This window comes from Pseudonaja textilis, chromosome 2 (genome assembly GCF_049901715.1).
Source record: "Pseudonaja textilis isolate UNSWEBS1 chromosome 2, rPseTex1.2, whole genome shotgun sequence".
Classification (NCBI taxonomy): domain Eukaryota; kingdom Metazoa; phylum Chordata; class Lepidosauria; order Squamata; family Elapidae; genus Pseudonaja; species Pseudonaja textilis.
In genome coordinates this window covers 90,334,247-90,349,384 of record NC_141991.1, presented here as the reverse complement: position 1 = coordinate 90,349,384, position 15,138 = coordinate 90,334,247, and the positions used below count along the sequence as shown (strand labels likewise).

At 39.0% G+C, this 15,138-nt stretch overlaps 1 protein-coding gene across 1 annotated transcript in view; it reads right to left on the bottom strand.

Annotated features, from left to right (window-relative positions):
- Positions 1–14,698, bottom strand: part of SLIT3 (slit guidance ligand 3) — a 494,586-nt gene extending 479,888 nt beyond the window's left edge. Inside the window, exon 1 of the mRNA XM_026696342.2 lies at positions 14,034–14,698. Coding sequence (XP_026552127.2) covers positions 14,034–14,221 — 188 coding nt within the window. The 5' untranslated portion in view covers positions 14,222–14,698. The remainder of the gene's footprint in view (positions 1–14,033) is intronic.
- Between the last annotated feature and the right edge of the window lie 440 nt (positions 14,699–15,138).

Below are 15,138 nucleotides of genomic sequence, written 5' to 3'. Positions count from 1 at the left end.
GCCACATCATTTTCAAAACTTCAGAGAAGACTTGCAGCACAAGAAAATTGATAACGAAGTCTCTTGCCATGTCTATTCAGAGCACTTTCTCATAAATAGTCCTCAACTTACAGCAGTTTATTTAGTGACCATTCAAAGTTACAACAGCACTGAAAAAAGTGACTTATGACCGTTCTTCACACTTGACTCATGGCCATTGAATCATCCCCATGGTCACATGATCAAAATTCAGATGCTTAGCAACTGGTTCATATTTATGACAGTTGCATATTTATGATCATCCTGGGATCATGTGATCACCTTTTGTGACTTTCTGACAAGGAAATTCAATGGGGAAGCCATATTCACAGAACAACTGTGTTACTAAGATACCAAATGAAATGATTCACTTAACAATGGTGGCAAGAAAAGTAATAAAATGGGGCAACACTCACTTAACAAATGTTCCACTTAGCAACATAAATTTTGGGCACAATTGTGGTCATAACTTGAGGACTACCTATACAAGCTATGCATAAGGACCAACTGAGACCAGAAAGCTATATATATAGTAATAGCAATTATATACCGCCTCAGAGTGCTTTACAGAACTCTCTGGGAGGTTTAGAATGTAAGAATATTGCCCCCAACAATCTGGGTCCTTATTTATCAACCTTGGAAAGATGAAAGGTTGAATCAATCTTAAGCTCCATCAGGATTGAATTCCAGTTGTAGGTAAAGTTTACATACAATACTGCACTCTAGCCACTGCGCTAACAGGGCCATGCCACCATATATGCCATTATGCCAAATGTTTATTTTGCATTTCCTATCATTCTCTTTGAGTTTAATGAAAAATAATTTGCTATGTAATTTATTTATTTTTAAAGGAGAAGGTATTTCTTGTGAAATTCTCATAGTTTGGATGTAGCTTTACAATAACTGCAGAAAAAACCATTACTACCAACCTGCCTTCAATCGAGGACCTGTATACTGCACGAGTCAAAATGAGGGCTATAAAAATATTTACAGACCCCACACATCCCAGACATAAACTGTTTCAACTGCTTCCCTCAAAACAACACTATAGAGCACTGCACACCAGAACAACTAGACACAAGAACAGTTTTTCCCCAAACGCCATCACTCTACTAAACAAATAATTCCCTCAACACTGTCCAACTACTGTATTTACAAAGTCTGCACTACTATTACTATTAATATCCTCATCACTCCTTATCGTCCATTCTCTCCCACTTGTGACTATACGACTGTAACTTTGTCGCTTGTATCTTTACGATTTATATGGACTGTTTCCTTGTATGATTTGATTGCTTATGTACCCTATGACTATTATTAAGTGTTGTACTTTATGATTCTTGACGAATGTATTTTTTCTTTTATGTACACCGAGAGCATTTGCACCAAGACAAATTCCTTCTGTGTCCAATCACACTTGGCCAATAAAAGGATTCTATTCTATTCTATTCTATTCTATTCTATTCTACTCTATTCTATTCTAAATGCACTGTTTTTCACTTCGCAATCCTTTCTCCAGCAATCTTCAGACTTCTTGGCTCTCCGCCTTCATTTAAATCCCAAGGAGAGACATTACGACTTCAGTCATTCATTCATGAGAAAACTCTTTCCATGTGATTTCTTCAGACTAGCAGCAAAGGCAGCCAAGCAGGCTTCACAGTGATAAAAAAGACATTTAATGTGGGGCATGTGTATGTGCATGCATGCACACACACATGCATTATCAACAAACTCCTCCAAGTCACAACGGTAAGATAAGCTCTAAATTTCACCTGGAGAAATTCAAAATAAATTTAAAAAGCACTCCAGGAATGGGGTAGAAGAAAAAAAAGGAACCTCTGTCACAGGTAAAGAAAACTTTCAAGTAACTGGAAATATTCAATTACCTGAATATAATGATGCTGGTACAAAGGGCTATTCTATTTTTGACTAAAGCACTCTTCTGTATCTGGCAGAACTATATCATAGCAGGAAAGTTCTCTTCACAGAACCAGTCCTCAGAGGCTTCCTACAGGTGTCAGTGGCATGTATTTGTGATTCAGCCTCTGATTTTTTTCTCTCTACTTAGCTCCATATTTTACAACACACGATTTATTTGTTCTACACAATTCATTAAATAATTTCTCATCTTCTTCTTTCTCAATACTCCTTTAAAAGGTGTATAAGCCTATGTGTAACTTCATGTGTCAACTAACACTCCTCGGCAAATACACATTCAGCTCACTGTCAAAGTTCTAGTCCAGCATTGTAATGAAATGAAGCAAATCAGTCTGCAATACGACATTTTCCCAGAGTCAAAAGAACTTCATTCAGTTGATCCAAGAATGCATTTCAGTATTTATGTAACCTCACACTCCAAACCACATAAAAACTTTACAGTCAGTATGCCTAAAGCCAACTGTTCAAAACTTAAGTTCAGAATCTAAGTTGAAAGAGAGGTTCTGTAAAAAGGCGGCACAAGGGATAATCAGTTGTAAAATCATTATTTATTTCCATTCTCAAACTCACACCATTCTAAAAGAAATGTCATGTATGCATATATTATTGACATTAGGAAATTCATACAAAAAAACCAAAATGAAAGCTAAAATGCTCTAAAATCCAGAAATTTCCAACAGAAATATCTCTTTATAGAATTATAAAGAACACTTAAGCATTTGCAATGGTCCCTAAACTTATGCATTCCATTGTGACTGTAATCAAATTATAACCACCAACAGTTCTGAAAATTGGCAGAAATGATGCCTTTATTTATTGGCCAATAGAAGTGAGCAAAATGGAACAATGTTTTTAAGTCTGCCAGAAAGGAACACTGCTGCTGCCAATACGTTTCTCTGAGTCTTCAGAGAATTATTCTCCTGTATCCACCACAACTTCAAAGACTGCACCGGTAAGGCTGCACTACAGTTCCATTTGAAGACCTAAAAATCACTACAGATCAATGTTTAAGAAGCTGAGGCCAAAGATTTATAATACACCCAAAGGCACCATGTTAACAAGAATCTATTTAATAACTTTTAAAAACACTTAACAGAAATTCTATAAAAACTCTTTCTTGAAGAATCTGTATCAAAATAGCCATATACAGCAAACCATATATGCTTGCTTGGTGAAACAAACATTATTCACATTTAATCAGAAATGTCCAGAATTCTGGCTGATTGCGAAAAAGCTGCATGCTGGTCCACGAAGTCTTCATTCTTCAAATAAATTGGGAAAAATTTGTTTAACATGTCAACCAAAGTAGGAATCACAATTTATCAAGCTCTTCATTAGTCAAAACCATAATCACAGACCCAGGCACCATCACAGTCTGTACCAATCCTAACTTTTTTTTTTATTCAGGTTTGTCTTTATTTAGAATCAAGAACAAATACACTAGGCTCCTACTGTCATCTTTTCTTTTCTGGAAGAATATGAGAAATAAGATCACAAAAAGCAACAGCAATAGTACTGCATGCTGAAGTGGCAGAAATAATGGGAAAACTACTTAAAACTGATGTTAAATATGAATTCTTCCACACTTCAAAAGCACAGCTTGTTTCCTTGGGGAAATGGGGGAAGAATGAACCAACAAATCCCAGCTGAGCAACAGTCATGATTCACAGTGAAAAAGAAAGAGGCAACTTTATTCCCATATATTCATAACAGCTTAATTTGCATGTACAGAAACTCTAAATGAGCTCATTTCACAGCTATCCTATAGCTATAGCTGACCCTAAATACTGTATGTGTATAGCAAATCATATTTCATGTCTGAGAATAGAAAATAAGCTTTCCCTAAAAAGGAAGCTATGTGACTGTTTCCCCAAGACTTTTAGAAAATTCTACAGCCCTGGAATGGAAGAAAAGGAATGAACTGATGGGCAACGCTTTGGTTTGCCAGGGTTAGTTCTTGGTAAAAAGGATGTTAAGCTTTTTGAGGCTTCTCCTGGCATGTCCAGAAATTCTCCTTTAATCTACGTCAGCAAGAGCTGGCATGGATTAGTTTTTTCCTATTGGTTTTAAGAGAAGAAAAGGTGGTGACCCAAAATAAGAATTGGACAAAAACAACTGCACTTTTGACTTGCCATTCTTCTGTCACTGAGGCTTTGGCTTTATGAGAAACTCCAAGATTGGAGCAGTGGGCAGTTCTAGGAAGAATTATTCTTTCAGTGCCGAAAATATGTTAGAGATAAAAGAAATATGAATCAAATTTTTCTATCAAAGCGTGTAACAAAGTTAGATGTAATGCTGTTTTTTTTTTTCCTGTTCCAATTGAAACTGGTATTCAAAGGCCCTTCCTGTTTCAAGATTACAGTATTTGTGGGGGGGAGAGAATAGGCAGCAAACATTGTTTTATAAACAATTGGATGTTTCAGTTTTATCAATATCTCAACTAACTTGCATTAGTCTGCCTACAATTTTATGACAGAAGCAAAAGTCAAGTTTACAGGTAGTCTTCAACTTACAACCAAAACTGAGCCCAAACTTTATGTTGCTAAGTAAGATGTTTGCTAAGTGCAGTGGTGTGATTCAACCAGTGTAACAACCGATTCGGTGAGTGCGTGCTTCATTTGCTCCATTTTATGACCTTTCTTGCCACAGTTGTTAAGTGAATCACTGCTGAAAAACATTTCCAAGAAAACTGCATATAATAATGTATATATTATTATCAGAGCAACTCATAATATCAGAGTAAATGAGTCATCTGCCTTCAAGAAACTTCAACAACTCCTAGCTAACATTGTTTGGATTTGGAAACTAAACTCACCTGGAACTGGTTAGTACTTTGATGGAAGATTATCATGGGATACAAGATCTTGTATACTACACTAAGAAATTGAAACACATCCTTGAAGAAGTCATTGGGAAGACATTTCCCTAAATTCACCAGAACTTGAGATCAAATAAAAGGAAAGTTTGTTTTCTATACTTCTTTATTCTTCTATTTTCTTTTTATTAACAGCACTACCTGTTCGAATTTATTTTAATAGGCTGTAGTAGCAAGCAGTTCCCCATTATTACCGATGCTTTGAAAGTTGCCACACTCTGTGAGCAGAAATATCTAAAGATTGTAGCTTTTAGCAGCACATCTTAATCCAACGAAGAAAATGAAGACGATATATGCGGCAGTCGGCAGCAGCAGAACCTGGTCATGTGCAAGATATTTGTGAACATCCTAGGGGATAGAGTAGAGCACAGAGAGGCCAGGAAGCTAAATTCTTTATACACTGAAGGTATTCTTTCCATCTGACTGTTTTTTTCTTTTTTAAGGCTGAGAAAGAAAATATTTTTGTGGGTTTGTGAAATGCAAATAATAGATTCTCTGTGTGTGTTCACAATATGAATCATCATAAGGGTTTTTTTCTTTCTTTTTTGTTGTTTTAAACATCATTTATGCCCTCTGTATTTAGTCTCCCCTAATGCTAGAGAGATGTCTCATTGAGGAATTTCTGCATTGTTTATTTAGGCTTACATGTGACATTGCAACCATCCCCATCCTTCTGGACGAATTATGGCTGACATTTAATGGCAAGCTTAAAGTAGGCCATGTAATGTTAGGGGCAGAACTCTTTCCCTTTCTGCCAGTGATTTTGTTTTATAATAATTACTAGCAGATTTCATTCCTGGGGAACCCATACTACTTACTACATGCACGGTAAGCATTTTACATCAGCAGATTACAGTGGAGTTGATCGTCCTACATTTGGGGTAGAATATGCAGGGTATAACTAAGTCAGTAAAGAAACATGATAAACGTTTTATGTTTCTTCCTCAATCATGTTTGCATGGAACAATGAATAGGAAGTTCCACCCTCCAGACTAAAATCTTTGCTACTCAGTAGGGTCTGCCATCGTCAACTTGCCAAGAACATCTTCGCTCACATAAGCAAACTACTGCAGATAATGAGAACACCTAAGCTGGCTGAGGAATTCTGGAGTTGAAATCCTCCAGGCTTAAAAGTACCAAGGTTGGAGACTCCTGGTCTAAATGATGGCTTTAAAGGTGGAGGAGAATTAAACTGAATTTCAACCAGAAAATTTCTCAGGCCAACACTTCAATTTAGAGCCTGGGAGGTGAAACTCCATTGCTGTGGGAAATATCACCATACCTAATACATATACCTGTTTTTCTCTTCTTCCACTCCTCTATCCATGCCTGGTTCACCCACTGTATATTCCAAACATGCCAGAAAACAGATGAATGGACCACAAATAACAAGAGTAAGGAGGCAATAAATAAGCAAAAACTCCAACAGCTTCTTTTCACTCAACACTGAGTTATTTAAGGGTAAGCATCTGGTGTCCAGATTGCAAGGTAGTAACCTACCCACAATTTATAAAGATTTCACTGTTTATCTCGTGCATAATTTCTTTGAGACAGTTAAGCAGAATACTGCTTTGCATCTTTAGGTACACTGTAATATATGCATTCATTTGTATTCTCATTTTGCAGCTTGGAAAACAGAGGTGGTCATTTGTAACTACAGAATAGTCCGCAGCTTTCTAAAAAGAAACCTTTTCGAATCTGTGGATATTTTCAATAGAAGTTAGAAAGTAAAATAACAAGGCACATCACAGAAAGAGAGAAACAGAGAATTAAATTTCTATGCCGCTCAAAGATAATGTGGGGATTTTTACCATAGTTATTATATTACAGAATTTCAGTTAGCGCTATCTAATAAAAGAAAAATTCTTTGTTTGACTTATTGAATATTTAACTCCTACTCCAAGTACAGATTTTTTTTTTTAATATGCAGCTATGTCAGTCCAAAAAATGTTCATGCTGGAAGGTAAAGTAGGAAGCTGACTTAGTATTTTTTCCCTACACTGTTTTCCACAACATTCCTAAGCTTGTTTACCGAGAAGCAAATTTTACTAAACTCAGTGGGCTTAATATGTATTAATGAGTGCAGTTTTTATCTTTTACTATTATAAGCCATCCAGGGTTACCTTGAGCAGTGTATAAATTTTATAAATAAATAAATTTTCAACTTGAATCAGAAATAGCCAATTTTCAACAAATCACAATGAGGGCTGATTAGGAATGAATGTTGTGTCCAATCCAATTTTAACCAGCAAAGATTAGCAATCAATAACTACATTTCAAAAGACAAACCTTGGGATCCAGACTTGAAGCCTCAGCTCTGATAGAAACTTTCAAGCTCTCCTAGCACCTGTTCCTGCCCAGGAAAAAGGCAGAGGATCCAAGTAACAAAAGCAGTGTTGGGATGAAGCCCATTCCTTTTCTACAGGGATCCGCAAGACTATGCCCATACGTAAATGGGCAGAGCTTATGGAAGGAAACTACTTTCATCATTCGCACAAAAACCACAAGAATTTGCAGATGCCATTATTTTTGCACAATACATATTCTATAAGCAGAAAACCCCCAAAGACAATCCTTACATATTTGCAGCACCAGTAGTCTTCAGCTTAGTTCGTTTAGTTACTGTTCGAAGTTACGATGGCAGTGAAAAATGTGACTTATGACTGTTTTTCACACTTACGACCATTGCTGCAACCGATTGCCTTTATAAGCAAAATTTGGTTACTTAACAACTGGTTCATGTTTATGGTGGTTTCAGTGTCCCACGTCATGTGATCACCTTTTGCGACCTTTGCACATCCGTGTTACTAACTTAACAACTCCTGTGAGTCTCTTAACACTTGTGGCAAGAAAAGTGGTAAAATGGGACAAAACTCACATAAAAAGTGTCTCATTTAACAATAGAAATTTTGGACTCAAATGTGGTCATTAAGTCGAGGACTACCTATAGAAAACTTTTTGACTGCAAATAGGTACAGGTAGTCCTTGACATACAACCACAATTGGGACTCGATTTCAGTCTTTAATGTGATTGTTAAGCAAGGCATCGTGACAATGTTTTATGACCATTTTACTGGAGTTGTTAAGTGAATCATGTAATTCTTAAGTAAAGGTAGCTTTCCCTGTTGATTTTGCTTGTTGGAAGCAGCCTGGGAAAATCACAAATTGTGATGTCATGGCTGCAGGACATTGCAACCATCATAAACTGAACTGGTTGCCAAGCACCCAAATCGTAATCACATGACCACAGGGGTGGTGCAACAGTCATCACTTCAAGGATGAGTCATAAGTCACTTTTGTAACTTCACTGCTGTTGTAACATCAAACCGTTGTTAAACATTTGGTCACAAATCAAAGACTATCTGTATTGGTTTCATCTTTTAAAATGATAAAGTAGCCAGAAATGAAATATTTGCATTACACAAAAGTATATAGAAGCCTAACTAATATTTGTAATGACCAAATCAACAAGTAGGGCTAATGCATCTCCTAGTTTGTAAGTAGCCTGTTTAAAAAGTCTCAAATATAATCATTGTTCGGAAAGATAAAAACAACAACAATAAAAGATCAGCTAGAATGGATACAGTTTGTCTAACTACTAAATGACATTCGAAGATATATTTGAGTACTATGACGGTTATGGTTTCCAGATTCCTTTTGAACATGCTGAAAATCTCTAGGCAAAGTTCATTAGCCTCACATCGAAAGGTAGTCCTTAAGATACAACTGTAATAGAGCCTGCTCATTACAGTTACATATCACAATGTTTGTTCAGTAAAGTATCTCACCTAATGACCCCCCCATCTCTGCTTCCCCCAATGAATCACTAAATGAACACCCAGGTTGTTAAGTGTACTATGGGGCACTTCAGAAGTAGGCCTTGGAGACCTAGCACTGACCCAGGACTGCCAGTCCTGGCACTCCCAAGGTCTCCGTCACTGAGATGCTCTGTGCTCTTGTTGAGGTATTCCCCATTAGGAGAATGAGTGCACTCAGGGAAACATAGTGAGAGTTGAATAACACACGACCAGCATACAGATACACTGAATAGTAAATTGTAGGTTTTACTTCCAGTAAACAGGTAAACAAAGTCCAACGAACAGTCCAAATCATACACAGTTAAAGCAGTTAGTATCAGTCCAGGGATAATCCAAAGACGAAGTCAAAGTTCAGTAAACGGAATTTGCTAACAGTTGCAAGACTCACAGCAATCCAAAAGAATGACAATCAGGCAATACGGCAAAACAGGAAATGCAAGAAGAAAGAAACCAGGTCGTTGGCTCCATCTTATGGCTGTTGGAGGAACCTCAGCCAATCACAATTGCAGCACCATCTTAAAGTATTAAATTACTATCTTGGTTTATATATTGCCAACCCAACTGTTAGGTGACTATCATTCCTAACAGCTCTGCTTCCTGACCCCTGGATTCCCACAAGCCGTTTCCCATGAGTCCCCCCCATGCTACAGCCTTATTCCATCCCACAGGCCAAATAATGTCCTTCTCACTTATCTTTTGAACACTTCAGAGCCCTTCCAGAGCATTGGATGGATTGCTTCTTTATGCAACCATATAGAGGGGTTTCCAAAGCAACAACCATTTTGTCTTACCCTCAAAATGACAGCCACATTTGGGTCACTAACGCACAGCCAGGGACAAATTGCTTTGTTTTTCTACAGCATTCAGAAGCTTATCCAATGCTTTGGAGACCTTGTCAAGGTAGCAAAATGAAAGAGTTTGTCTGGTGACTGCCATTTTGTTCCAGTCCACAAGTCAGTGGAATATAATGGCGGCTGTATTTCGGTTGCCGCTGCATAGCTAGGCAACAATTGCTTCATTTTACTGCCTTAATGAGATCTGCATAATGTTGTAGAAGCTTTCTGCAGCTTTCAGAGGTTTCTGCAGCACTATGCCTATCTCATTAAGGCAGCAAAGTGAAACACTTTATATGGTAGCCACCATTTTGTCCCAGCCCACAAGCAGGCAGGAGAAAATAACAGATGTGTTCAGGTCACCCCTGCACAGACCAGGGACATGTGGACTAACCTCCTTCCCCAACATGAGGTCCAGAGAGCTTCAAGTGGAATTGCGATGGGTGATGGGTGTGTAGGGAGCAGACCCAAGTGCTACAGGGTCCCAGCAGTGTAGGAAGGGAAAGAGTCGGTGAGGTACTGCAGCATCCTGTAGTTGGTCATAAGGGTGAATGGCCACAGGGCTGCTGTAGCCATCATAACTTTGAAACAAGGTCCTATGTAATTTTCGGGTGTCTGTTGTAACTTTGAACATTCACTAAGTGACATATCATACCTCAATGGTTACCTGTACATGCAATAAGAAAATGTTTATTTCAAAGATAAGTTCCACTCAGCTTAGTATAACTGATTCAAAAGTAAGTCTGGAAAAAAAAGTAACCTAATACAAGTTAGTTTCTAAGCAAGAATGGATTTTTCAACCATAAACAATATGCTAAATTGTAGGTCACAACACAATCATACATAGCACTTAACTTAGTTCAGACAAGCCTAAATCTGAAATATATTTATATGTCTTGCTTCAGTTAAGGAAAAACAGAATCATAATGATATTTAGAGTTTTAAATGCAATTTCCAAAACACAAACTTATATACATTAATGCAGCAGTAAAAACCTGGCTCATATTAAGTTCTTCCAATAAAAATCCTTCCCATTTTGTTAGTGAAAGCTATGGGCCATGTAAAACTTTTCACATGATGTGCTGACACGAAACATTATCGGATTTGTTTTCACATGTCTGAGACTGGTAAAATCTTAAGTGATTGTACACAAAGGAACCCATGGGTGACTGAAAATCTGTGGACATGATTTTTCCATTGGCAATACTTTCAGCTAAATTATAATCCAAATTTATGCATTTACTTAGAAGCAATGAACAACAGAATTTACTTCCATGTATGAGTTTATTAGATTTCCTGACTTACGTATAATACTGTAACAGAACAACTAAACTCTCATTTCAATTAGTATTTCAAGTTTTTTATATAAAAGTGTATATTAACCCATTAGACAATTCCATTATTTTGTTAAAAAAAATCTCTCCTAGATCATCTAAAGTCACTCTCAATAAACAGAAAGCTTAGCGTATATAGGGTATGAAATATTAACAGTAATTCCATGAATTTCCAATAAATTATTACCCTTTAAAGGCATTAAATTTTTTCTAGCCTCAAAAATTTGAGAATGGGCATTCTTTCAATTAAGTAATCATCCAAACTCACAAGTATGAAAACAAGGCTTGTCAATACTATTTTTATTCAATCCCTAATTAATTAATAGACTGGTAGCCTTCTCATTTGTGAGACAGTCCGATGTAGTGGATACAGTACCATGCTAGGAACTGGAAGATTGTGAGTTCTAGTGCTCCTTTCAGCACAAAGCCAGATGGATGACCTTGGACCAGTCACTCTCTCTCTCTCAATCATAGGAAGGAGGCAGTGGCAAACCACTTCTGGAAATTTTGCCAAGAAAACAGCCGGGACTACTCAAGACAGTTGCTAGGAGTAAGCAAAGGCACAAAAACCCCTAAGTATTTCCATAGCTTCACAAGAGAGGAGGAGGAGGAGGAGGAGGAGGAGGAGGAGGAGGAGGGGAGGAAGGAAGGAAGGAAGGAAGGAAGGAAGGAAGGAAGGAAGGAAGGAAGGAAGGAAGGGAAGGAAGAAGGAAGGAAGGAAGGAAGGAAGGAAGGAAGGAAGGAAGGAAGGAAGAAGGAAGGAAGGAAGGAAGGAAAAGAAGAATTAAGAAAACAGACCAGTTATCTATTTTCTATTTAACTTGGGATAAAAGTTTGGAATTAAAAGGTAAAGCTCAAGTGCTAAGTATTCATTTCTTATTGATCTTTTTGTAAGGCAAGGAACAACATGAACAAATGCTTTCAGAAGATGTTTCTTCCTTCATATCTCAAACTATTGACCTGGATGAATGCTATATTAGTAAAAGTCCAAGTTCTAATAGGAGAATAGGGTAGAGTGCTAAGCTAAAGTGTGCCCAGCTACTTTGTGGCCTCTGTGTTTTTGTGTTAACGTAGCAAAGCATGGTTCAGATAACTATCATCGCACCCATTCCCTTTATTATTTAACCTTGAAATGCATATGCAAAATCTAGTATTTTACAATATAATTCAGATTTTTTTGAGTATGAACACTGAGTGGACATTCATAAGTTTACAATCCACATGGAACTATAACTTTCTATTTCAGCCATCTTTTCAACAGCATTTTGAATCTATACCTTCAGCTGAACTTTAAAATTTTGCACCCAAAATATCTTACACTGAAGGAATATTTTGACTTCCATTTTAATTGTTTGAAAGCAGGGAAGGGAATTAAGGGGTATTTTGCAGTTATGGTGAAATTAAACCATCCACTAGCCTTTCTTTTCCGTGTACCATACTTGGGCATTCAATATAAGCTTGAAAAATCTCTGCCATTCCATGTAAATAAGACTTATTTGATTGATACTTCTGACTGCAACTGACCATATTAAACACTAGGAAAGTATTTTCAAGTGCATTTCTACCTGTAATGTACACCGAGTTCAGTATTTTAGATTAAATGTGATAATTATGATCTGTATACCTGTTGTGGTAATTGAAAGCTAAGTCATAAGGACATGTATTGGAAGTAAATCCATGTAATTCCCAATGGAATTTATTTAGATGGATTAGACAAGTAAGTTACAGAATACATTTTCTAGAACCAACCAATATTCATCATGAAAGCAAGACCTCAGGCTTATTTTAATAAAAGCAGAAATGGGTATTTTACTGACACTACGGATTTAGTAATAATTGATTAACTTGGCAGTTAAGTTAGGAACACAATACAGTAGAGCAATGTGTACAATATATACAAACTTCATGTTCGTCTATTAAAGACGTCAAAGGCATTCATTACACACCGTAATATATCCTACTTCATTGCATGGATGAAGTATGAACATTTATTGTCAGTCAGCAGAGTATTCATACATATATAAGTACAAAGGAAGGCATATTTTGTAAATTGTGTATGGCCAACATTCTAACTACTGACCAATAAGTAAATCACAGAACTGAGTGGTAGTCTAGTTACAGTGTAAGTACTTGCATATTCACAAGGTAAGTCTTTTTAGAATGACTTAAAAGTATGTCGTTCTAGAATAGAAGTATATTTCCTTCTTTTAAAAAACTTTTGGCACTTTTTTAAAAAAACGTATATCGCTATACACTTCAAAGATCAGGTAAAACCTTTGACAGTCTATTCCACAATGGTGGCAAGCATCTCTTCTATTGACAATAAAATACACAGTATATTCCTAGATGAAAGTAGTTGTTCTGATTTCTGATATTAACTCATTAAATTCTAAAGGAAAACTGATCCCAAATAAGAAATTCCTTTTTTTTTTCATCATGAGGTACTACAGCTTCAGGAATTGTGAAGGGCACACTTTTAGCACAATCCATCAACTACTAGCAATAACTCTCCATAGGACCTATTGTTAGGTAGGTGTACATGGATAAACACATACACATATAGAGCAATATGGAGCTCATAAAAAAGCCACCTGTGGAGACTGAGTGAGTGAGTCCCAGGGTGTTCTTGTATAATCATTCTAGCTAGCAAAAGCAGCCCTGCTTTGAAGTACCACCCCTTTGCAATTGCTGTGGCAAATTCCTCTAAGTAGCCCTGAGAATGTGTTGTCTTCCCAGCTGCAGTCTTAAGAGGTTGTGGAGTGTTGAGGTGGAAATGCAAGTAAACTAGCCAAGGATTCTAACGAGACATTCCAGGGAGCATCATGTGAGGAAAATGCCAAGCATACTTGTTGTATGTGCTCCACTGCCCCGGCTCTTCTCTTTCCCATAACATTTACCCACAAGGGCTATGCGATTAAACCTCAAACCCACAGATATAAATACAACAAAGGCTCTTTAACGGGCACTCTCTTCCTTGCCAGGAAGCTGATGAGCAGCCCTATGGATCATCCATCCCAGGATATACTTCAGAGCCGGGTCGATTTGGGCAAACACGGGATCAAGCGTAGAATCACCCCTAAATCTCGGTTTCCTTCAGTTTAACCAGCGGCGTTGTCAAATGCCCCTCAGGGGAAAAGAAAGTCTTTTCAGGCAACCTGCCGGTGTTTAACCCGCCGCTTCCTGCTCTTCCTCCTCCCCACCACCGACCGGTACTCACACTCTCTCCGCGTTCCTGGGAATGCCTCGGGGCACCGTCTTAAGTCCCAATCCGTGACAATCCACGCCGGATCCCGAGCAGGTACATTTACTGGGACACGCTTCCGTGCCAGGCAGCCAAAGCGCCACGCTCCACAGAGCCCAAAACAAACAGAGGCGCCCCGAACTCTCGTTCCCTGCGCCCAGCATGATCGCCGCCTCTTCGGATAGAAAGGGGAGGGGGGGGCAGAAGCGAATTCAGATGAAAAAGAGAAAACTTGAATCCGATCCCGAAACCGACGCGGGAGCCCCAACAGCCAAGCTCAGCACCGCCGGGGGAAACGGGATGATGCTACGGAAGGCATCTCTTTCAAACTCCAGGACGGGGCTCCGCTTTGCTCCTCCTACCCCCTCAGGAAAAGCTCCGAAGGACGTCCCGGTCCCCCTCTTCGCAACCGAAGGCGCAACCTGCCCGGCTCAGCTCTGCTCTGCTCTTCCTTTGCCAAGCCCAGGTAATCGTCCGGTTGGGAAAGGCGGGGGAGCTCAGCAGCCCCAGACCGCCCAAGCCCGCCGCGCACAGCCCAACCAACGGCGGCCGCAGCTGGATCCAAATCCCAAGAACGGAGCCTGCAGAGCTTGAGGAGACCCGGGGGCGCTCGCAACCGGCCGCCTCTCCATGGACTGGGCACGGCAAAACAGGCGGACCCGGGAGACGCCCCCCTCCCCTCCCCAAAATATAACCTTCGGCGCGGATTGGCGGCCGCCCTTACTGACGTCACGCAACTTCGGAACTTTGGCAGGGTAGGTAGGGCAAAAGTTTGAAGAGCGGCGGCGGCTGCCGAGGAGAGTGGTGATGGGCGAAGCGGAGGTGGCTGGCCTCTTCGCGAGGTGCCTGAGCTGCACCGAGGCATTGGCAGGGCTGCCCTATCGGGCTTAAAACGAGAGAAGCTAGTGGAACCTGATAAACTAACCAGTGGGTGCTAACGTAACTCTTAGCGGTTAAAAAAAAACGCGTTGAGTATGCACAAAAGTACCTTTCTCTTACGGCTGCAAGAGTAACTGTGATTGATCATCATTCACTTAGCTCTTGATAGCCTGGCTGATTTGGGCCCTTGGATTTCTCATTT